The sequence below is a fragment of the Apteryx mantelli genome, chromosome 12, assembly GCF_036417845.1.
Source record: "Apteryx mantelli isolate bAptMan1 chromosome 12, bAptMan1.hap1, whole genome shotgun sequence".
NCBI classification, from domain to species: Eukaryota; Metazoa; Chordata; class Aves; order Apterygiformes; family Apterygidae; genus Apteryx; species Apteryx mantelli.
The window spans coordinates 18,660,440-18,685,187 of NC_089989.1; the positions used below are offsets into that span (position 1 = coordinate 18,660,440).

A 24,748-nucleotide genomic window follows, 5' to 3' on the forward strand; every position below is an offset into this window, starting at 1 on the left:
ATTCTTAAATAGGAGCATACTTTCTTCATTTACATATCATTAATGATATTATAAATAAGTAGTTGTATGAGCAGTGAGAGTAACAAAGCCTGGTTTCCTATGGATTTATGCCTTGGAGAGTCTATTTACTGTGGTTTCTCTGATGCCTAATAAAAAACAAGGCCCTGTAAAATCTTCACATTGATTTGGTCACCATTAATCTCTCCCCTCCATTCTGCTGCCTACTTATATTTGACGTACATTCTGCCAAATCTGGTTAAAATTGGGCAGGGAGCTCTGAAGTCATTACACTACAGACAAAGTGTGTTCATGAAAATCTCGAACTGCAGGGAAGTAGCCAACAGAAAAAAAAATTGTGCATCCCCTTGAAACAGCATTGAAAAGTAACCAAAATGATTTGCAAACCAATGATAAATACTTACTGATGTTGACCAAAAAAAATACTATCTATTTCTTTACTTCCAAATTTACTTTGCAAGCAGATAACCTCACTTAGAAAAGAGAATGTTGAATCTCTGAGACACTAATATATTGACCACATCATTCCTCTTGCATAGAATAAGTTATATATATGTAACCAAAGATAGAAATATGTAATCAGGTCTTTCATTTTTCTATTACAATTTCATAATGTAACTTTCAACTGTTATTCTTGTTATCCAATATAGCATCTCCTCCTGCAACCTCTTACTCATAAATCTAGTTTATAGGATCTAAATCAGTAGGAATAGCTGAGATTAATAAGGGCTACTCACACCAATACACAAGGGTCAAATTAGCACCAACTTTATTGCTCTTTTTTGCTTTATTCTGTCCTGTAAGATAAGAGCAATAAGATAACAGAACTTGATTTTGAAAATTACATAGGAATCTGTTTACACTGTATATGGGACCAGGGCCACAGCCCTAGGCTCTGATCTGCAGTTTGCTGGCACAGAAATTTTCTTTCTGAAACTGCATTTCAAGCTACGCTCCCCCCCTGTATTCAGAGGAGCAACACTGCATATGTACAACACAATTTGCAAGCATTTGATAAATGCTGTTCACGTTCTGCTACGAAGCCTTTGCTGTAGGTGCAGCTCTCTGAGGTCATAAGGTCCGTGATGATGCATCCAGTAGTCAGAGGGACTGACAACTGGCAAACTCCGACAAACTTTTGGAATATGTATTTCAATGCTTTAAAAAGAAAAAATTAGTGACAACAACCTCTCTTCTGCTCTGCCAGACTTCTTTGGTAATCAGTAAAGTCTCTTCACCTTTTGCATTGTCAAGGATAGGCTAATTTTCAGCTCTCTGCTAATATACTTCTCTCTATATATAAAAAAGTATAATATACTATATACAATTATATATAGAATATAATATACTAAAATATGCTAATATATACTTCAAATCTCACATACACATGTCTTATTTGAGGTTTCCTTTTACAGCAATCATTTACTGCTCAAGCAACCATTTGACAGTTTGTGAAGTGGGAGTTCTGGTGAGACTGAAAACCTGTTGACCAAGGAAGAATCCCAGAGCAGCGGAGAGTAAGAGAAAATTCAGAAGTTTGTAAAACCCTGAAAATAACTGTATGGGAAATCACCTAGCCTTCTCTGCTTGCCCGTTCAAGCAAATTTACATTGTATTGGGACTAAAGAGAAAACATGCCTCTGTGTGGACCTTTCATAAATTGACAAGGTTGCAGATCAGGAAAAGGAGGCACTTGAGCCTGGTTTTAGACTTCAGCATCATGAACAAAAGGTAGATTAGGCCATTAGGATTCTGATTTGGATTTCATATGCAACCTAGAAGTACCCTAGGCTACCCAAAATATATCTATAGAGCGGCAAAGAGACAGTTCAGCTTAAGCAGTATGGAGCTCAACAGAAGTTGCAAAATTCACCAGTAAAGTCAGGCAAAATCCATCTTATGAATCTCCTTGCTGCAGAGGGTTAAACTGTAAAAGCACTTCAGCAAGCCAATAGTTTTGGTATCTTTAGAAGGCATGCATTTACCAAAGTGGCTAGAGGGAATAGGAGGGGTGTTAGTCCTACCCACCTACTATTATTTATTTCTGGTAACTCACACATCTGCCATGGTGCATCATAGCTTTTTTTTAAGGCTCCAAAGCACAGGAGAAGTAACTGTGCCATGAAGCAAGTAGAGAGAATAAATCTATCCTTGACTGCAGCACTGAACCCCCTAACATATAACCCAGTGCCAAGGCACAATCACATCACCACATAAAATGACAAAGGTCCGTGATCCTACATCACATGGAGAAACTGCAGCTGCAGAGCTTTCCTCTTGGCTTTGTGTCTGCCCCTGCCCTCGGCCACACCACACTGCAGCCACTCCTGCACCTACGGACACGCTCTTAGTAATACAAGCCAATCTCTATATTAAATACGCGTTATTGACTGCTGTATCTTACGAAAACCCTAGCAATCCTGAAAAAAAACCACTGTTCCACAGAGTCAGGTAAATAATTTACGGCTTCATCAGCTGACTGCTTTCACTATCAACGTAGCAGTTGATCCTTCAGCCAACTCATAAGGATGCTTCCCATTGATGAGAGCAATGCAGCTTGTATCTGCAGGTCCGGGACCCAGAGTTGTCTTTGGGCATGATTCAGACCCAGCAGAAAGCATGTTATAAAGCATTATTACAGTTGTTTGTTCCAATAAGCAAAAATCATTTGCAAATCACATTTACTTCTCAGGTGTAAGACCTTAGCTTGCCAAATCAATACAGGTTACTTATCATTTATTTCTACAGGCCACAATTCAATGAACTCCATGAGCATGGGCTCAGCTTTAAGCATCTGGATGGTCCTACTGTTTGAACATATATGTTAGTTCTTCATCTAAGGCCATAAACATTCTGTGGATTTAAGTGAAGAAAAATACCTAGTTATAGTTTTGGTTTAACTTCTGGAACCAAAGTTTTTATTCTGGACTCAGGCTTCTGAGAAGAGGGAGAAATTACCTACTGAACACAGCATGAATTGTATTTTTTATTTCAACTGCTCAAAAGTGTCACACAGAAAAGAGTGATTATTGATATATTCTTATGATGGGAACCCCTGTAATTTAATGAAGTTTTCAGTATTTAGCAGAAGTATGAATAGAATAGAAGATAAAACATTATCAGTGGTAGTTACTCTTACACATTTAATACATGACCTGACCTACTGAAAATACTTGTCTGATATTATTGACATTTGTTTAACCTATAGCATTAATTCTTTGTAGCTCAATAAATCTGAGTATCTTCTCCCTGTATCAAGAGATGCACTGACAAAGAAAGTCAATCTGCAGCCCACACACAAATAATAGGTTTCCATTACATTTGCCATTTCACCTGAACAATTCCTGATAATCATGAATAATGATGTTATTTGACATTCTAATGATATCATGCTATGCAACTTCAATCCATCAGTCACTGTCAGGAAGGTCAAATATTTGTATTCCATTACATTACGCAGAGTTCATTAAACAGTTAAATGACATTATACACCTTAATTATACTTCCAAATGAAACTAGCACATATCATTTAGATTTTAGAGTCTATGTGTTGCATCTCTATTTAAAAGAAGGATCATGATTTTGAATATTCATTGGTGACAATGAAATATACTGAAACTTCAAACAAAAGCTTTTCAGCTATATCAAATCCTGATGCAAAGATGAGTTCACTCAATGCACCTAAACACAGCATTCTTCACAGTCAAAGAAAGTTTATTGTATTTTCTACTGTGTAACTAAGGGTTACTTGTTAGTAACTCTAACCTAAAGGTTCAAAATACAGAACCATAATTCATATAGGAAACTGATTATTGTCTGGTGGTATCTGTACACAGGACAGAAATAAGATATTTATGTGATAAAAACAGGAGGGAAAAGGAAGGGAAATTTTGTTGTCAGTAACATTTTGTTCTCCATTAACTCTGAAAACAAAGAACTGAAGTAGATCTCAAACACAACAAATCAAAGCCTACTGTGCTGACCAAACCCATCGTAAGAACAGAAAAAAAGCATTTAATTGTGGCTGTAAAGAGTGCTATTTTATTAACGCTTAATACTCAAAACCATTAAGATCATGCCCAGTTATCATCGTAAATATTTAGTTAACTAACTACTATGGCAAGTAATCTATATTACTTGTCTTGCATGAATCCAGCATTTTTTTTCATCAAAATCATTTTTCTGGAAAAGAAGAGAAACAAAAAGGAGCTCTAAGACAGTCAGTATTGATTTAAGAAGACTTTTTAAGAAGCACAGCTTTTGTGATTGCACTGAGTATCTCCCCTCAACCACGATCTTCTAAATGAGAGAGACACAATAGGCAGAGAAATGGAAAAATTACTACAAGGAAAAATACATTTAAAATCCACAAAAAACCACAAGTAGGAACAAGACCTCTGTTAATATAGTTTACCAGTTTTAAGAGGGCTTATTAAAATACTACTTTCCTCTTAGTTAAAAACTGGCTGCTTCCTAAGCCAATTTTTGACTCTAATATTAGTAGACCAAACCCACCCTTTTGATCAGACTCCTTTTAATACATTACATTATTTTAAGCATGGGAAAGAAGGAAGTTCTTTCGGTTATAGCAAAGGCTAGGTGAGCTCTTTGGTTCTACATCTAGGTTGAGTCACTGATGGGCAACCTGATTTTGAGCAATCACTTCCCAAATCAACTTAATCAAGTATGAAACTGGAGAAAAAAGCAACCAAACCCTACAAGGGGGAAAAAAGGAATTTTTTGCACTATATGCCTGTCCCAGTACATTCACTAACCAAGTCTCTGATGACTTTACAGGTAAAATCAGATTTGAAAGGCCAGTTCAAAAAAGTAATTAATGCTTCTTATCCTTAAAAAATTATTTCATCTGAATCGTTAATTCAGAAGGATTTCAAGAACTCTGTTGAATAGGATCTGAGGAAATAATAGATTTTACTTTTCAGTACTGGCTTGACCTTGCTTATAGAACAATGTATGTATGTTGGCACCTCTAATTTACAGAAATACAGTTGAAAGAACCAAATCAAAGTAATTTGGGAGAATACAGAAGTATTAATTGGTAAATAATTGCCATCATACCTAGATGATCTTCAGGGGAAAGGACATTATAGCTATCTTTCTTTCACTAAGTTTCTTTTCTTTCTTTGCTTTCTGAAGAGGTAGGAAAAAAACATTCCTTTCAGTCAGATTTCGTCTGTTCTTTGGCTGCTCTAGACCTTGCATAGCTGCCAAGAGGTATTGCTTATTTCCCAGTTCCCTCCAGTAACACCCTTCCAGTTTTGGACTTGTTCCTTACTGCTTCAATAAAAGGTATTTTCAAGTTATTTGATACTACTTTTGAATGTCTATCATTTGGAGAATTTTTGTATTCTCAAGCGAACCAGGGTACACTATCATCTGCAGAGTCAAAACCAATCAATTACTTTTCTACTTCCTTCTGCCACTGCCAAATGCACTATCATATCCTTATTACAAAATGCTGCACAATGGTGAAGACCCTTGGACATCAAGACTCATGAAAGTGATATTCCCTAAATCAACCTGGAATTAGCATGATAAACTGTTATAACTATAGTTAGGCCCAACAGACCTAAATGGTCTGGCCCTCCTCTTCCTGAACACCCAAACCTGTAGAACAAAAAGCCATAACGAATTAAATATCAAATATAATAGGCAGCAGATACAAAGAAATAGCAGAAAACTATCAATAGCACACCAAGTTCAGTTTCTAACAGAACAGACTCAGAGCACTGAGAGTCTCAGCACTGAGAGTCTGCAAATGTCTCTACAGGGCCAAGTGAACGCTTTATTAAATCTCCAGTAGTCAGTGTGTTTAGCACAACTCATTTCAAGAAACATGCGGGACAGACATAGTATGCCTTTTTTTCTTCCTTTCTTTTTTAATGGGATGGATTTTTTTTAACTCAGTTTTCACCCAAATCTTCATGGAGATTTTTGGAATTAAATTATGCCTTAACACAATATAAAAAGAAAAACCATTAAGGCTACCATTTTTACATCAAGAGACACAAAACAACTAATATCACGAGATGAAACATATCTCCCAAATCAGTCTTAAACTTTGGTAATTGGGCAAATAGGATTGCTTTCAATATACGCAGCATACCTACGCTTTCCTTTACTTAACAGACAAAATATAGAGAAACCAGCAGTAACTAAAGGTAATGATATTTAATTACTTACTGTGAATTACAATTTTTAAAAATTTATCACTGTGTTGCATATATTTTATGTTTATATTAATTTTGAAAGTTTTCTGTTTCATTATTATTCTGAAGAAAGCAGGTCTGTCATGGAATGTAATTAGCAGGTCACAAAGGACCTTCTTATACAGATATTCATAATTTTCTGGGTTTGACAGCCAACACTTCACAGAGTTCAGCAGCTCAGCTGACACTGAACAAAAATTAGATTCAAGATGTGGAATAACATTAAGTTTATGCGAATCTGCTGGCTTTTTCTGCACGCCAGTACTATAGCACAAGGAAACCATGGGGAATAGGCTCAGCCCTACAGTATCAGCAGCAACACTTCTATTGCTTTGTCTTCTTCCAGTGTAACTGTTCAGACATATTTGAATGAGGGCTCGTTACTGAAAAACTGTTAGTGCCAGGATCTAGGAAGACTGCCCAAGAACCTTCTAAAAGGAAAAACAGACATGTCACAGCTTCTATCAGTTTTTTCCAGGTTCTAGAAACACTCTTTGTCAAGCTTTAAGTTCCAAATCTATGGTAAAATGTATGGTTCATCACCACCAAAACACTGCTGGATTAGCATAAAAAAATCCAGTCACAGTGTCTACAGCTGCATAGATCTGGCTTTTGGTTCTAGTTATTATGAAAATGCATTACAGATGGTGGAGAGAGAATTAGAATTATAATTGTTCAGAATTAGAATTATAATTAGTTCTGCCACATAGGAACCTCTTCAGCATGATCCACATATATCTCAAAAGAGAATTTGTCTTTCATCAGTTTATTACTTCATAAAAATAACTTTCAAAATTCAGTTTTTATAAGGGTATCAACAAATCAATTTTCAGCTATGAACTATTAAATAAAAAAGTTATTTTTACTTTACTTTTACATTTTCTACTTTTATTGTGTGCAGGGGATGATATCAAACAGTTTTCTTCAAATTCTCTCTGTTCAAAGAATAGCATTTTATAATCTTGCATTATTTTCCTTCACACACAGAGTCCTCTATATAGAAAATAAAAAAAGTTAGAAGGTGTTAACTTGGCTTCTCAATTTGGAATTACCTTATTCTTTTTTTCAGAAACAATATTCACAAAGTAATGTAATTTGAAACTATCTGTACAGAGCACTGTGAATCAAAGTCATTAAACACAGGTAGACTTTCTTCTAGTATGCATCTCTCACTCACCCAGCTCTGAAAATATTTTAGAAACTTGCGTAATAATATAAAGTAGCATTCCTTTATCAAAGTTGCGTTAAATTTTCTTCCTCCTCCTTTTCCCCAACAACCCAGCTTCCTATGAGAGATCTAAGTTATATAGCAATTTAAGGAGAGTCAAACTCCCTCATGATTATATCTCCACATTGTTTCTCTTCCTTTTCTGCCTAGTATTTATATCGGCATTTTTAGCTCTTCAATGAAGCATTTTTAAATGCATGTTTTTTAAAGGTCACACATTCCCAATTATCTGGTTTCCGAATGGAAAATATTTTCAAATTTGTTAGGCTTAAGAGTCAGCTGTCCTACCACAGACCATTTACCCTTCTTTGTGGGAGAACTGAACAACATAACCTCTGAATGGTGATTGATGGATACAGCACATGGAATAACAAAAATACCTATCTTGTTTACAGAAGGCCAAATACTGATCTTTTTGAAGTTAATGAAACTTCTCCCTATGCTAAACAATTGTCATGGGAGTCACCCATCATAATCTTGGCAACGGCTAGAAAAATCTAAGCCACCAAACATATATGGCTTCAAGACCTTAGCTGCCACTCTTAAACAACCAAACAAATTAACACAATTAGATTACGTAAATCTAATTTATCCTCAGGCCTGGTGGGATAAGGTACATGGGAGGTCCCCATTACAACTGAGAACAATATAATCTCACAAATTTCACCAATTCAGTGAAGAGATTCTAAAAGTAAGTGTACTTTCTTTAGCTGTGCAGTAAATGGGTAAAACAAACACTTAAGATCTAAGGCAACGGCCAATTTTTCATGCAAAGATTAAAGTTTCAAAAGGAAAGGGGAAATAACGAGATGGAAGATGGTTATTGCTGTTGATTTCTCTGATAGATCAGATGACAATCCTGATTTGACTTTTATTATTTAAAAAGACAAATAAAGTGGCTCTCTGTACCCCTTCAGTTGTGACAAAACACAATTATCAAATCACGTTATCTTCTTTACTCCAATAGCGTGTAGGCATTCTAAAAAGATCCCCTATGACCAGCACTTCAGTTGAGTTAACTTCATTCAGGTACCATCAATGCAATGGTTCAAGATCAAGAAGAATCTGAGAAAATATTCTAAGCTGCACTGTATGTCATTGTGTTTCCCCTAACTGCACACACCATGTTGGGAACAACGGAGGAACATCTCAAAAGCAGTATTTTTTGGAGCGTATAGGCACAAAATCAATCCAACCCTTACACTGAAGGGGGCCCTTACATTTCTACTGGTCAGTTAAATTATGAATTTATTCTCTTGTATTTAGCAATGCGAGATCCTTTGCTTCCCATTAATGTCAAAATACTATTACACATCCTGCTATTTAATTTACAAGGATCAAAATGCATTACCTTTCCAAATATATCCCAAATACAGTTCTCCCAATTCTGAACTAAAGAGGCCTACGTAAGTAGCATTATAACCATCCATTTGACTTGCGCACAAAACTAATGGATAGTTATAGCAGTCAGTTTTGCAGACTATCGTCCACTTTGTAAGTGCTGTATCATACACAGACATAGCAGATAAATCTGTGGGCTTCCCAGAGATCAACAAACGTTGGAAAAATAATACAATCATCAACTAGAATAAAGAATTCGCAATACATAACAGGTTTAGCACAAAACAATGCTGATGTGAATACCATACACATGAATCAGTTTTTCTTGTCTTAAGGATGAGTAAGCCTGACCAGGCCTCTCACTAGAGCATTAGGTTAAGTGTATCATTCACTTACATAGAAATAATCTCATTTCAACATCTTGCGTCCCCTTCATTTAAAAATGGGTCAAACAAGTTTAAGGTTTGTATATAAAGACTCCAGTGATATAAACGTTATAAAAACAGAGAACTCTTTATGCAGTTAAAGGAGCACAGCATAGAAATACATATCTGCACAGTGTTACAGCCTCTCCCACCCTACATCGTATTCATTATTTCTGCACAAGACATCTTCAGAGGCTAACCTGAGCTTACGGAAATAGTATGGAAAAGCAGTACTTGTCCAACTTTCATTTTAGAGCTAACTAAAGCTAACACAAAGAGATCCTGTGCCACTGGAGTTCAAATATCAACAAGAATAAAAGAATTTTCTTGTTGAAACTACCTCTCCACCCCAAAAAATCCTTAATGAAAGCTGCCTCTCCTCATTCTGCCTTCTACCACCTCTTTGACACATCATCAGTCTAAGCTTAGTTTGGACAGCATTACAGCAGAGTTATCCCTCAGTGCCCTGGTGACAGTCTAGAAAAAAGGGACTCTAGGCCTGGCAGGATATCCAGAACCAAAGGATAGCATCCTGCTTATGTGACAGTAGCTACAGCTGTTAAGGGTAAGGTATATGTACACTAGTCACCATCCAAATGCACCTTAGGTCAGACAGCTAACCAGCAACCTGTAATCTGAACCGGCTGGCTCAGTCTTCAGAGTAGGCTAATCCTGCTCTTTCAACCTCATCAAGTTGCACTTTCATGCCTCTCCTTAACTGGCTAGTACCATCTTCTAAAAAGTGTTAGATATAAGGATATGCTTTCCAACACAGGCAATCTAATTTGTTCTCTCTCTAGAGCCTGGAAGGTCTTAATAAGATCTGCACCAACTTCATTATTGTTAATGACCGGTAAAGACCATAGCTGCACTAAAACATTTCCTCCCAAGTTTTAACTATGCAAGAAAATCAGGAAAATTTTGAGCAAGGAACAGCTCTAGATGATCTACATGATAAACACTAAGGTCAATGTAAGCATTAAGGAAAGCAGACCAGTTTAGTTTAAAAATCTCTCCCATTTACCTGTGTAACTGAATACACAAGTGCTATTTTAATCTTTTTCTGAGGTTTTTTGCTTTTTTGCAAACATCTGTTTTTATCAGTTTCTTTCAGCTAATACCTAACACCTTCATGTAAGAAGCATGTTTCTACATATGTATAAAAATGATTCAATATCATGTGTATCTATAAGCAACTTATAATCACTATCAAAGGCATTGTATTTTACTTGGTTAAGGAACAGAAGAGGAAAAGGGGATGTTTTTCCTGTTTTCTAAACTAAAGTAACCTCAGCAATATATTATGCTAAGTCAGCAGTGTTCCATTAACACTGCTGTTTTCAGAATAAGATAAAAATAGAATTCTCCAACTCCACAATATTTTTGTGATGAACTTTCTCCAGGTCAAACTCAGATATTTTTCTGAAAGACAAGCATATATAAATTATTTTATTAATATTGATGGGGTCATAGCAGGGAAACATTAATTGAGCAGAGATATATCATTAGCATCTTTCCACCTGACTAGACACTAATTAGGTGGCTGTTTTTTCTTGAAAAGTCTACTGCTACCTAAGCAAAGGTGGCAATTCCATGTTTTACATGCACTCAAAATGCCTGCAGCAAAACAACAAAGAAGCCTTCTTGCAATATTCCAGTTCCTCTGCAACTGTACAGAAGCAGCCATGTAAGCTTAGTTACTAAAGTGTCTCCCTACAAATTTTTAGGAAAGTCATTTGAAAAATATATTGATCTTATTTTAAAGTGCTTATAAAGTTTTCACTCCTAAAGTAATTTCCCTCCACCACAACGGAGCTCTGCAGAGTGAAGTATATTAAAAAGTTTTCTTTCATTTTGTCTTTTATTTGCACTACCTGGAGCTAAATAAATCTGGGAGGAGGAAACATGTAATTTCATTTTGCAAATATCATAGGCAGCCCTTTCTGCCAAAAATTCCAATAAAACATTGAGACACAGAGCATTTGGCTTTAACAGGAAAGCACTGGACTATGTTTCAAATGTGATGGTGGTCCCTGTGCCCAAGCATTCAGCAGGTAGGGAGCATTTGGCAGAGGTATCCTGTTAAATCCTCATGAATATGCAAAATTAGAATCCCAAAACAATGACCTTCTTCAGATGCAGTTGAAAGTAATTCAATTTTGTCATACATTGAAAGCAATTCACAAAAGGTGTATAAACTTAAAGAAATACAATCAGTAATACCTAAGGTAAGTAGCATTCTAACAAATTTTAAATCAGCTGTTAATAGACGGTTAGCATCGGAGTGACTTTATGTCCCCTTTCAAGCTCCTGGCAGGAATATCAAATGGTAGGTCGATAAAGCTGTTTTGTTTGTAATTCTCCATTATGACTTTCAAAGTTAAATGATGCCACTCGAAAGCAACACCCACCCCTGTTTTGAAAGGTTACCCAATTATTTTGGCCTAACTTCCTAATGTATATCTCTTCCTCCCTCCTTTTAGCACTCTTTCTTCTGCAGAAGACAGGATTTCATTTTGCAGACTTGAAAACAAAAAAAATACGTTACATCTCATTGTTGTCCCACCAACAGTATACCTTATTCAGAGAGTAAGATCAGAGAGATCACCTACTCTGAATTCCTCCATGCTGGTGCACAGATTCAATCTTCATCACTCTTCCATCAAGATGTTAACTTCCTAATAACCTTAAAGAGAAGTTTGGTACTTTGAAATCTTGATTTCAAAGCACCAAAAGATACCAAATGTTCCTTAACTCTGGCAATGTGTCTCAGTTACATTACTCTCAATATTTAAGAAAAACTTGCTTTGCTTATAGTTCACATCTCTCCAGTTTCAAATTTATCATCACTGCTGTTATTAATGCCATTGTTAGAATATGACTTTTATTCCTGGAAATAGTGTTCCCATATAGACAGATATGATGGAGTCATTTTTCAACTTTCTCTGGCAAAATCTTAAGAGTCTGGCAATTTCTCATGTATTGTTCAATGTTATCACAAGTCTTACTATATTTTATGCTCTTAAAGTTTCTGGAATCAAGGCATGGCATGAACTACTTAATTTTTTTCCTTTCCTTTTTTAATAAGTTTCTAAGAAGTGTACTGCAAAAGAAGTCTATAAGCATGACTAAGACGCACCTTAAAGGTCAGAAACCAGAAGACAAATAAAAAACTTGTTTCTTTCTCCCCTTTCTCTACTTCTCCTTTCCTCCTTCTCTCCCCCTGCAAAATCACACATGAATTGAACTGTATCAGCAGAAATGTAACCATGTTTTCAAGATTGGGCTCTGAGTGCATTCTTGGCCAGAAAAGCAACTTATTTAGAGAACCATATTTTTATAATAATTTTTCTTAACTTTATCCTTGGAGTATGAAAATAGTAGAGTGAACTACATGTAAAATGAGCTAGGTTCTGTTCTGACCCAATCATCATTAACAGAACTGAGCCTAAGAATACAAACCTGAAACCTGCGCTTATAGTGACTGAACTACAATGGCTGAAGTGCGACAACATCAATTTTTATGACAGAACAGAAATATATAATGTGTCATGTATTCTTTTCTTGCAACAAGGCATATTTTACCTGGAAATGAGAGAAAAAGAAATACAGAAAGATTCAATGACACATTTGCAAAACTACATTCATAAATACAGTTATATTTTTGGATACCCATTAAAGCAAAACCTTGTATTCAGCTATGTCAAGGCCACCAGACCAGACTGCATAAAAAGGAGTGTTTCCCAATTCATGTATATTTTAACTAATACTCGCTATACACAATTTCCAATTTTATGAAACAGTGATGAGGTATTCTCAACATACTTCCAAATTATTAACACACAAAGATAACTCCCGAACTCAAATCTTTAAAATGGAAAGATGTCTTGATAACTATAATCATCTCAAATGCATTGTTAAAAAAGAGAAGTCAGGTATTGATAGAAAATTAACTGCTTTAAGGGAATTTCCCTAGAGAGGTCACTTGTCAGGATGCAATATGACGTTTAAATGAAAAGTGTAAGTAGGGGTATTTTCAACTTTTATTGTACGCTGTGAACATCCATTCATGAAATCTCACTGAGAGGTGCTGAGATTTCCATGCTTTGATCAGAAACATACTAGATCTCAGCAGGTTACAAGGAACAGCAAAGGCTAAAATACATTAGCAAACAAAGAGCAGACTATGCGTGCATGTGCAACCTTAAAAACCTAGATATGGTATGAGTGAGAGTAAAATACATCTGTATCAATGAATGTACTCAATTTTCTACCATAGCTTCATTTTACAATAAAACCTCTGTTTTCTATTGTCGCCTCATTTTACAATAAAACCTCCATTGTGCACTGTGTTCATATCTGACTTGCACAGGACAACTTATTAAAACATAATTTATCCAATTACTTTGTTCAGAGAAGGTGTCTGACCCTTAGCTAAAGCTCTGCAAAGCAATTATAGGGCCATTTGGAATCACTGCCTTGATGACCAGTCTCAACTGCTGGTTCAAACCCACAGAAAAAAGCATTTCCTAAACAAATGAAGCAGCACAAGCGAGCAGCTCTAGGGAGCAAAGGGGAGAGACCACATGTGCTACCTTCTTGACTGAAGTCCAGAAAGGCCCACAGGTAAGCGGAGAGGTGCACATTCACTCAGTGCAGGGACTTGCAAGGTCTAGGACACCAGTCGCAGGGTTTTGTGCTGCTGTTGGGGTGCTTTACACTGGAGCACGTGTTTAACAGACCCAGTATCAGCAGCAGTGACTGGACTATGTTCAGATTTCTCTGTCTGCACTCACTGGGGGATAAAACAGATGGATTTACGCTCAAAGGACTGACATCTACACTAGGTAGTGTGAAGGGATTAGTTTATGATATTATTAATTGGTCTTTATGCTCTTGAAAAGGTACTGGGATTATACACCACAGAGTACTATTCCTTCCTTTCTCTATGTTTAGAGAGCACTCCTTTTATTTTTCATGTACATGGCATGCCCTTTTTCCCCTTACTCACTGTCTTCTAAGGTCCTTAAATAATAAAAGTAAAATTAAAAAATCATTACTTGTGAAATTATGAAACATCTACTTTAGGTTATAATTATAGTATGTCAAGCTCCAATATTAATTTATGGTTCTCTTGACGGAAAAATACTATACATGAGGCTCTTCACAGCAAACTCCCTAGATTCAGAGCAGAGGAGAGATGGCAAGTAAACATCATATCACTAGATCTCCTCTTAAAAGTTGCAACAGGAAATTCATATCAGATGCCTCTCAAAAATATGTACTTGAGAAAAATACTGGGTGCTGTAGTACACCGAATAGCACAAAATATTCCAATACACTAGAAACAATAAGGAACAAATGAAATCTCGAATTGACTTTCCAGCAAATCTATTTTCATTACAAACAGAAACTTTGCATGTATTGCATCACTTATGCTAATTGTGTGACATTTATTATGAATAACCATATATTCCAATCATCTCTTTTAATTATGTTCTGCCATAAGAGCAAGCCTTGCAATACCTTGCCCAAACTCGGTTAACTATGTGTGTGTTGCATTCTGATAACTGTTGAGCACAAAAAGTCCTACACATGCACAAACTGTAACAGAAATAGCTGTGCAACTGTCATCTCCTTCATTAGTCAGAAACTACTTAAAAGACTAAAAAAGCTGAATTTGAAAACAGTTATGTGATAACATGAGGAAAAAAAAATCTTTTATTCTTTTCTTTTATGAAGTTCTTGGTAATTGGCACCTGAAAGGTAAAGGACATTGATATCTGCTATTGATGTGGGGACTTAAGCTTTCTATAATGGCAAAATTGCAATGGCAGCACGCACACCCCCCTTTGCATTTGTTATCTATTGCCCATTTATAACTGTTGCATTTGTTTGGGTTTACTGATGCAATAAAAAGTATTAAAATGACATGTTTGTACAATAACCAGACCAATTACAATTTTTTTCTCTACCAGACTAGCAAATAACTGCTGGACTAAAAGTTTTCATTATTTATGAACAGGACTTCCACAGTTTTTTTAAATAACAGGAATGTCAACTACGTGTTAACCTCAAAATAAATACTCATTTCACCTTTTATGAACCCAGCCCCAGGTTCCCTGCCTTTCCTTATAAAAAAATGTGCTACCTCTTAATTTTGCTTCCTTCTATATAGCTTTGCTTCTCTCTTTTAAACATGACTAACTTTTTCCAGGTCCTTAGGATGACGCTTTTCTCACTAAACATTTATCCTAGTTTCTTGCTATGCTAAAATATGAATGGGTAAACTCTTTTTCCAAGTGATGTCTGCCACCCCAATTGCAAGAACTCAAAGTAAATTTACTTAAGTCAGCTACTATAACACTAAGCTGATGTGAAAATACTAACATGCTTTACACATTGTCAATGAGGATAAACAACAAAATGGGAGGCTGTAACTAACCTAATATATAGTGAAATCATTTTGTTATGAATGTAAATTTTATGAAATATACTCATGCTTCACAAAATATGCTGCTTTCATATAAAACTGGATTTTAACAATATCATGAACAATAAAAAGCACAATACTGGGAAGCCAGCGGGTAACCTCTGTGACATTTCATCTTTTCCAGCAAATCAGCAACTACTAAAATTTAGATGTTTTGCATTTCTTCATGATGACAAGAAAGAGGTCTCCACATTGCTCTTTACTTTAGAGGCATGGTGTAAGTATACATAATACCTCACCCCAAATGGTAAGGACTCTTAGACTATGTTTCAAAAATTCTTCTGCATGTCCCTGGAGCTTGTAAGGACATGCAGTTCCACTTTAAGATGACATACATGAGTAACATGCCCTCAAAACTGTACAGCGAGTGCCTCCGAAATACCCAAAGCAGTAGAGAGGATTATGCATGCGTTTTTCTGATTTAAAGTCATTTACAACTTCCAAACACAACAATGATGATGAGCGGGGAACAAAATGGATTAGACTAAAACAGTATTTTTTAGCTGGATTTCAGCATATGTTAGCAATGCAGTGAAGACATTTAATTGCACAGATCCAGCCTATTACGACACCCACACCTTCAAGCCCAATTCTGAAGTCTCATCACTTTTCTAATAGTGTGACTTGAGGGTCAGCTGAACACATCACTGATAAATGACTGCCTATCCCTTTATAGCATTTGATAAGATGGATATCCCCATGTTTATAACATGCACCAGGCTCCACCCTAGGAGCTACTACTTCTCTCACATGTGGCCTTAATCAAGCTTTTTAAATGCCTCATCCAATTTAAGGTATGCTATAACCTCACAAATTCTTAGCAAACATGCTTAGAATCCATGCAAACAAATAATTTAGTAGACAACTTGCTCCATTTTCAAATCAGCAAAACATACTTTGGATTTTATTTCCATATTTTCTTTCTTCTTAAAGCACTGTCACAAAGCATTTACAATGGGATTTTTCATCAATGCCACTACATTAATGCAATTATAACAGTGCAAACAGAATAGGTAAATCCTTACCATGAAGGACATTCTCTAACAGTGAGAACCTTTCAAGTGAGGTCAGATCTGAAGGGAGAGGATTTTTACCAGACCAAATGATAGAGTCGGGGAGGGAGGAAGAGGGGAGCGGGGGAAAAAAAGAAAGAAAGAAAGAAAAAAGAGACAGACAGACAAGCTTCTGTACACACAGCCCTGAATCTATTATCTTCAGAAGCAGGATTTCCTAATGTGAGTCAAACACCATCCTTTTGTTTGTAGACTGCAAACAAAATGACTCCAGCTCTGAGATAATTAACTGGACTTTTCATTGCTACTAAATTCAAGCGGTTTGCACACACAGAGCTGAGCACTCATTTCTTGGTCTGTTTGAGCAGAAGCCTTTTCTCAGAAGGCAGCTTGAGAGTACAGTGAAGCTGATCTACTGGATTACTGCTACGCTACCAAAGGGGCAGTCCCACTCTTTATCCTCTCCACAATTTACTTCAACTAAAAAAATTAAATATAGGAGCTGTTTTTCTTGCTCTCATTTGTGCAAGGAAACATTACTGATATTAATGAGTTCTACTTAAGGGATCAAGACTGCTCATACGGGGAAGAGTTATGGAACAGCTTTATTTGGGATCTGATGGAAAAATAAACCTAAGAATTTCTTTTGATGACAAACAGCTTCAGTCTGGGATCTTGAAAAGAATTTACCAAATCCTGACAATACAGAAAATGAGTCAATCACTTCTGCATTCCTCCTGAAGAAACATACTCTATATTCCTCCTGCATTTTCAAATAAGACCCATTATTTATATCTGCTCTTCCCACTCAGGAGGTCTTTTCTATACCAGCAAAGCTACCTCATCACTCTTCCTGGTACACTCTCCTCTTAGAATGCCAAGAAAATTTGGGAAGTTCAACTGAGAAGTTCATTCCTTATTGTCCAGAACAATATTTTCTGTCTTCATGCAACTCCATTACTGTCTCAAGGCTCATGTTTAGGTTACAAAGTCTTTACAGAAAAAAAACTATTTTTAGCTCTTTGCTTGAAGGGGAACTAAGACAGCATGGTACTGATTCATGACTGCTCCTTAGCATCATGCTAATGCAAATTAATAACAACAGTAATGTACATGAAGCTTCTGTAAAAAGCACTAAGAGTACTCTCCCCCAGGGCTGGATATGTATAATATGTAACTGTTACAGTGCAGTGTACATTACTGCAATATGCAAATGCAAGTATTTTTATTCTGCAATATAACTGAATTTTATTTTCTATAGCTTAGTCTTATGGCAAATATTAACACTTGTTTATACTAAAAAGTGTAAAATTCATAATTATGTAGCATAAATACAGATGCAGTATGTGCAGCGTACAAGCTAACTAAATCACAACAAACAGCAACTGCATGACTTAAGGAAGAATAAAAACTTCATGTACATGATAAGCACCATGGTTTTCACCCAAACTTGTGAGAGAATCCTATTCTTTACAGAGCAAGCCTGCTATCTTCAATGGAAATTCTGTCAGAACTATAATTAAATTAAAAATTAAGCTTACTTTTTAAAACATTAATACACTGCTGATAAAAAGGATTTTTTTAGATGCAAATCTCTTAAGCAGCAACTGTTTTGTTACAATACAGAATGTGTCAGTCTCAAGTAATAAGTCAATTCTGACAGCATTTGACAAGGGAGCTCAGACACACACACACACACACGCATGCTGTACAGCAAAACAGATACTATGCTTACATTCGACGACCCAGGATCCCATCCCACTCATGCAACAGATTCAGAATAATTACACTTCAGGTTATCATGCCTTTGAAGGAGCATCTGGTTCAACTAATGTTTCCTCTACTTTATTAATAAAAGGAACAAGCCATAGTAACTCTTAGCACAATATACTGCCTCAGTGACAAATAACAACCATTAACTTCATATAGTGATGAAGCTGCCAGAAAATACCACATGCTTTAGGTTTCTGTATGTTCTCTATTCCCCATAATCAGAATTCTTTCTGGTGGAAGAACCAGATCTCCGCAGAAAAAGAATACAACATATGCCAGCAACACTCAGTATGTAACAGTTAAATAGTGTTAGATTTTTAAATGGAAAAAAAACTTTTCATAATCAAAGATAATTATTGTAAAGCATTTATTCTAATTTATTACATGCAGATGCATGCACTCTTGTTGAAGGGGCCACACTGTCCACCACAAATTACTATTAAATTTGCTTGATCCTGATAACTCTCAGCTCACTGTTCCCAGTTAGAAAGCCTGTTCTTTTTAATAACCAATTCAATAACTGTTGAAAAATGTTTTGTATGATATAGTACTGCCATAGATCTGATGTTTGTCTCTGTCATTCCATATTGCATTCAATCTATTTACAAACGTTGCCGTGTTCCTTTTGTGCTAGTTCTCCTTATGGCATCCTGAACAGAAATCCAAAGATCAATACCTTGTCTGCTGAAAAAAAAATGACATAAAAAATGAATAATTTTATTTACAATAGAAGTTCTGGTTCCCAAATGGATTCTACTAATGTTCAAATTCATTTTTCATGTTTAACACAAGATGAAAGCAAGAACCTAGCACAATGCAATGAGAAAGGCAGTGATGAAAAAAATCAGTCCATATTTACTGAAGATGTGAACAAAACCAAGTAAAGCTATGTTGTATGGATAGGAAAATATCAATAAAATGGTAGGTCCTCCTCAAAGTATTTGCAGCCATATTAAAGAGCAAAGAGCCCACATCAATGAGCAGATGGCTTTTATTTAAAAGAAATTCTACAGTTCTGAACTATGGAAGCAACAAGATTCAGAGTGAAATAAGAGAGAAGACAACAGTAGAAGCTGATTCAATTCCTGCCTTGTGCATTTTGAGTAATGCAAGCAATGCATTTGCTGGCTATAGACATAACCCTGCACTATTCCAGCCACTGAATAACTACCTTCTCTAAGACAACTATCTATCTGCTCAAGACAGCCAACAGATGACATTTCACAATCATTCTTCACAGAGCAGCAAATTAACAGCACTAATAGGAAACAGGAACTCCACTTTTCACAGAAAACAGTACTGGTTCATGTGTAAACTTGCTGGGATTTGTACTACCAGCTCACAGCCTCCTCACTTCCAAGCTAACTGCTAAGACATATACAGCATATGCTCTTCCCACCTAAGCTCTTGGTTCCAGAAGCATCCATAAGCATTACTGAAGCAAAATCGTACTATTTCTGTATTCTTAAAAAAACTATGTCTCATTAACCAAGACTGCACACACTACGGTGTGCCTGGCCACTCTGAAATAAGACAGATAAGTGGCAGGGAAGCCCCATTTCCCCTTGGAAATATATGCAAGAACAGAGCAGGTTAGGTACTCATCTAATTTTTTCTTGGGAGTAGGGAGGCCTGATGTGCTTCCAACAGAGTGGTCAGGCACCTTTGAGTCTTAATAATTTTCCCATTTGGGTGGCAGCAGTGTGACTGGATGTCCTGAAAACACACACCAATCTTGCACATGTAGCTCTCCCTCTCCATCCACTGGTTGTGCCAAAAGAGGTAAATGAATTTGCTACTAGCGCCACTCAGACAAACATACATATTTTAGCTTGGGCAGTATAGATACCAGTTTCATGCCAGATACTCTGACTCAAGATCCCAGTTACCTCTTATTCAAGAATCTGCAATAATCACTACCTCCTCTCTCAAGCGGATCATATCACAAACGAGTTTATGTGCCCATGAACTAGAATGTGCTCATTAGACAGAAGTCTAATACTGGGGAAACTGAGGCAGTTCTCCCCGGGAGAGAGGGAGAGGGCACATCTTTCCTTACCACGAACAGTATCTTCTTGTTATTCCTACTCTTGGTTACTATTAGAACAGTATGACTTTCAAGTGTCAAGCTGAATTCACAAGTCTGACAGCTAGAAAAAAACAAAACAAAACTTTTAAATGTATCAACTGAGTAAACATGCTTTGGCATTACTTGAGTCGCAAACACTGAACTCCACAAGACCATTTTTACTGATTTTTTTCAGAGTATAACTGGATTTTAAAACTATTACAGCAATTTCACAACTCCTATCCTATGTTCCTTTTCAAGATGGAATTTCAACCTTACAAGTTAATTAAAGCCACCACCTGGAGTGAGCTGGCTTTCAAACTGATTTCCTTTGTCTCTCTAATTCGCATGCATTAATATTTTATTTTGTACTGAAAAAACAAAAAAATGAAAAGGAATGTCACAAGTGTGCCAAAGACAAGGCGGATAAAATTATTGCAATAAAACAAAGAAAATACACTTGTTACTGCCAGGTCTTGAGATGAATGCTGCCTTATACGGACATTTTAAAGGCTTACAACTGCAAATTAGCTCTATTTTACATACGGCATTCTAGCCTTTGCATCATGATCTTTTTAATTTTTTCTTATCATAACAAGAGAGGAAAAGGGTTGGGTTTTTGTTTTTATTACCTGAACATTTATTCAGCAGAGAAACAAAGACCACGTTGTATATTATAACACATGAGCTATTAAAACAATGTGACACTATAAAATATGCTGCAAGACTCATTATGGAAAAACAAAGCTAAACCTCAGCAAATAAATGCATCTGCCAAACAGTCAGCAATAACTGTGCAACTAGAGTTTATAATCTTTAAATACTTAAGAAGGAAAGAAGCTTGTAATAATTAAGTTTTATAGGCTCCTTAAATTCTTACTTCTAGACCATCACAGAACTTTAAAAGAAGTATCTTTCATCTGAAAGACCTCTTCTTTATTTAACAACAGGTGCAATTGTTCACTTACCTAATTAATTGACAAAGTCATTAATCATCATTTTAAAACATCCACACACAGTCTATTACTATTTTATTTACCCTCTGACCTGGACAATGCGTATAGTAATGTACTGTGCAGGCATTTACACTATCTGTAAACATTAGTGATCTGATATTGTCTTTAGATAGCTTTGAAAATATTTTGGCTATAAATATGATAAAACTGTAAATCACACTGATTTACATCAGATACTTTAGGCAGGTTGCTGCAGGACCTCGGAGTTGAGAAGAACTGTTCATTTAATTCATTAAAACATACAGGTGAGATAGGAACACATGTTTAAAGTTTCTATAAAGTCTATGCGTCTTTGCTATTCATTTATAACCAAATCATCTGACATCTGCAACAAATAGCAACTATTCAAAATTGGGATACAGAGAAGTTAATTTTATTTTGAATAACTGTATTCTATATAAGCGACAGGAAGAGAGGGGGATTCAGTATTTCAGGAGAAGAAAAAAAACATGTTTGTAGATATAAAAGCTACTAAATTTAAAATTATATATTAAAACTTGTAAGAAGTAACACGAAACTATACTAAATTTAAAATTATATATTAAAACTTGTAAGAAGTAACACGAAACTACAGCAGAACATAAAAGCTTTTGATAAATTCAGTGATGCTGAATAAAAATTTAACACCTATTTTTACTCTGTATGTACAGGTATAGGTTTTCTTTTTCCAACATACATTCAGCCATTGCCTAATTTACTTCTTACTGAAGTTTTACCACGGACCTCTATAGAAATGAAACAATCAGTCTTAAATACTTCTGAAAAGTTCCACCTCCACCCAATGAAATAAGCACAAGTTACACAGCAGTAGTTTTGATGGGGAAATAACATGCAACGCTACAAAAGAGACTACCTAGGGGGATATTGCATCCTGCAGAATTGAGTTCCTACAAAGTTTCTGACTGACAGAATAGTTTTACTTAAAACATTTTTTCCTCAGGAAATGTGTATGGTATACAGATGGTTTATTTAATCCATTCCCACCTAAATTAATCAACGTAATTTGTCCCCCCCAAAAATAGTCTTCGTACAGGATTCTGCTGCCATTTGACAAATTGTGTACATTTAGCTATGAGAAGTTGAAAATTTTCCATAAAGAAGTTACTATGTCTAAAAATAAGTGACATTATTAAAAGGGAAACAGGATGTGTTATTTAGCATAATATGAAATTTAAACACTACCACCTCCGATACACTTTAAAATGCTTTTAGTAGCACCTGGTTGTTTATACATCTTCTGTGGTGAAAAGATCAATAGAAATTCACCTCTAAGGTCACAGTTGCTAAGCAACCGTTTTTAGAAGTTCTGCAACACCGATCAAGCATATTACATTCCACTGACTGGTTTCAGAATAAATCTGATTAACATCCTACCTGGCCTTCAGAACGTGCAGAGTATCTCCCACTTTTCCACAGAACGCTGAACGGCCCATACGCGCTCATGACTGAGGCTCTGGTTGAAAGGATACGCCCTGGGACGACTGGCTTCCGGTTCACAAGAGCAAAGGAGAGCTCCGTCTTCAGGAAGACCACAGAGGGCTTGATGAGATGCTGCCCAAATCTCAACATTATAAATACTAATCTTCAGGATCTGAAAGCGAAAATCATTAAGATGATTAAGAGACTGGCTTTGAATTTATTTTCAGACAACAGGAAGATGACAGCTAAATTGGGCAGCAGAAGGACTACTAAAAGAAAGCGACCCCTTGGCTAACCAAGCTGGTAAGGCTTTTCTAAAGTGCCGAACAATTTCTCCTTTAAAGTGATGGTGTGACTTCTTACCAAACAAAAAATTTTGCATGCAAGTTCCTAAAGTCTTTTCTCATGATCTTGGCTGGGCTACAAAATTCAGGACAGAATGCCATTTCTGCCCCTCACTGCCATTTTTTCTTTGTTGCACACATTTTTGAATCCTAGGCACTTGGAAAAAGCATGAATAATATTTCACATGCATTTGTATATTTCACATGTGCCACAACGCAAATCAATACACACAAGGATTTATGGAGTAAAGAAACTACATTTTCTAAATCAACCTCTCCAAGAAATGCCTCAATAGAAGAAATATAAACAAATTAAGGAAAGCCTATCAGTCACTCTTTCAGTACATGCTTTCCAGTTTGTGCAAATGAAATGTAAAGAAAATCAATAGCTGTGAGCAACATTTTCTCTTACACAAAGCTCAAAATGCCCACTTTCATTCACTAACATTTCCTCTCTTACAGTGAGGATGAAAATCCTTCTTAGTTAACTAAGGCACAAACCTAACGGACTCTATTTTAGGTCTTTAAGCCCAAGAGTATTTAGAGTATTTAATTCAATCAGAAATATCCAAGATGCTGCAGGGCAAAATATGAAGTAATATGAAGTAATGATGCATATTATGTGACAATACTTCAGATACATCCAAAGCACTACAATAACATTACCTTGCTTGAACCAAGTGATTAATCAGAAAAATCAATTTTGTAAGTTGCTTCAGCTGGGGGAAGGCATTATTAGAGTCATGTGGAGTCTTTCGCTACAGTCCTTTTCTTGCAAGCATAATGTATTCAATAAGACCCAAACCACTGGACACAAGTTTCAGCTCTTTGGTATGTATTTTTTTGCTTGGATCTTGATCAAAAAGATTTATATTAATTAGTCCCCCCCCCCCAAAAGTACATAGAACAATCCTCTCTAAATGCACACACTTGTACTTGTTCTTTGGAAAGAAGTTCTGACTGTTTCAGCTACCTGATTCCATAAAAGAACTTTACTAAATTAAGTGAAGGATAGCAGATGCATCTAGTCAGGCATTACACCAGAAAAAAACACCTATAAACACTAACTGTTCAAATGGCTGGATATTCATGTAATACATATTCTCTAGTGAATCCAAAGCAGGCACCATGTCTGATTTTGCACATTGTTATCCCACAGATGAAGGGAAAGGCTTGAGGAGACTATGAAAGTGTGGGAAGTGTGCCATTCCTGCTTCAGAGATCTGAAAAGGTTCTAAAATAAATGCATATATATTTGGCGCTGTGTTATTTTTTTCCAAAAAGTTAACAGAAGATTAAGTGTCTGAGAAGATGTGTCCCACACCATATATTAAACCTGAAACTCGACAGGATACAAAATCAGTCTCTTTAGCTACTAGA

The 24,748-nt window shown here is 36.1% G+C and overlaps 1 protein-coding gene across 10 annotated transcripts in view; it reads right to left on the reverse strand.

Moving 5' to 3' along the window:
• Positions 1–24,748, reverse strand: part of FHIT (fragile histidine triad diadenosine triphosphatase) — a 624,994-nt gene that overhangs the window by 403,926 nt on the left and 196,320 nt on the right. For 9 of the 10 annotated variants that reach the window (XM_067303616.1, XM_067303611.1, XM_067303610.1 and 6 more), the window contains one exon: positions 23,075–23,196. In XM_067303616.1, the coding sequence (XP_067159717.1) occupies positions 23,075–23,174 (100 nt within the window). In that variant the 5' untranslated portion in view covers positions 23,175–23,196. Of the gene's footprint in view, positions 1–22,979; positions 23,197–24,748 lie in introns of all 10 variants that reach the window. The other variant, XM_067303620.1, reaches the window with a different exon arrangement.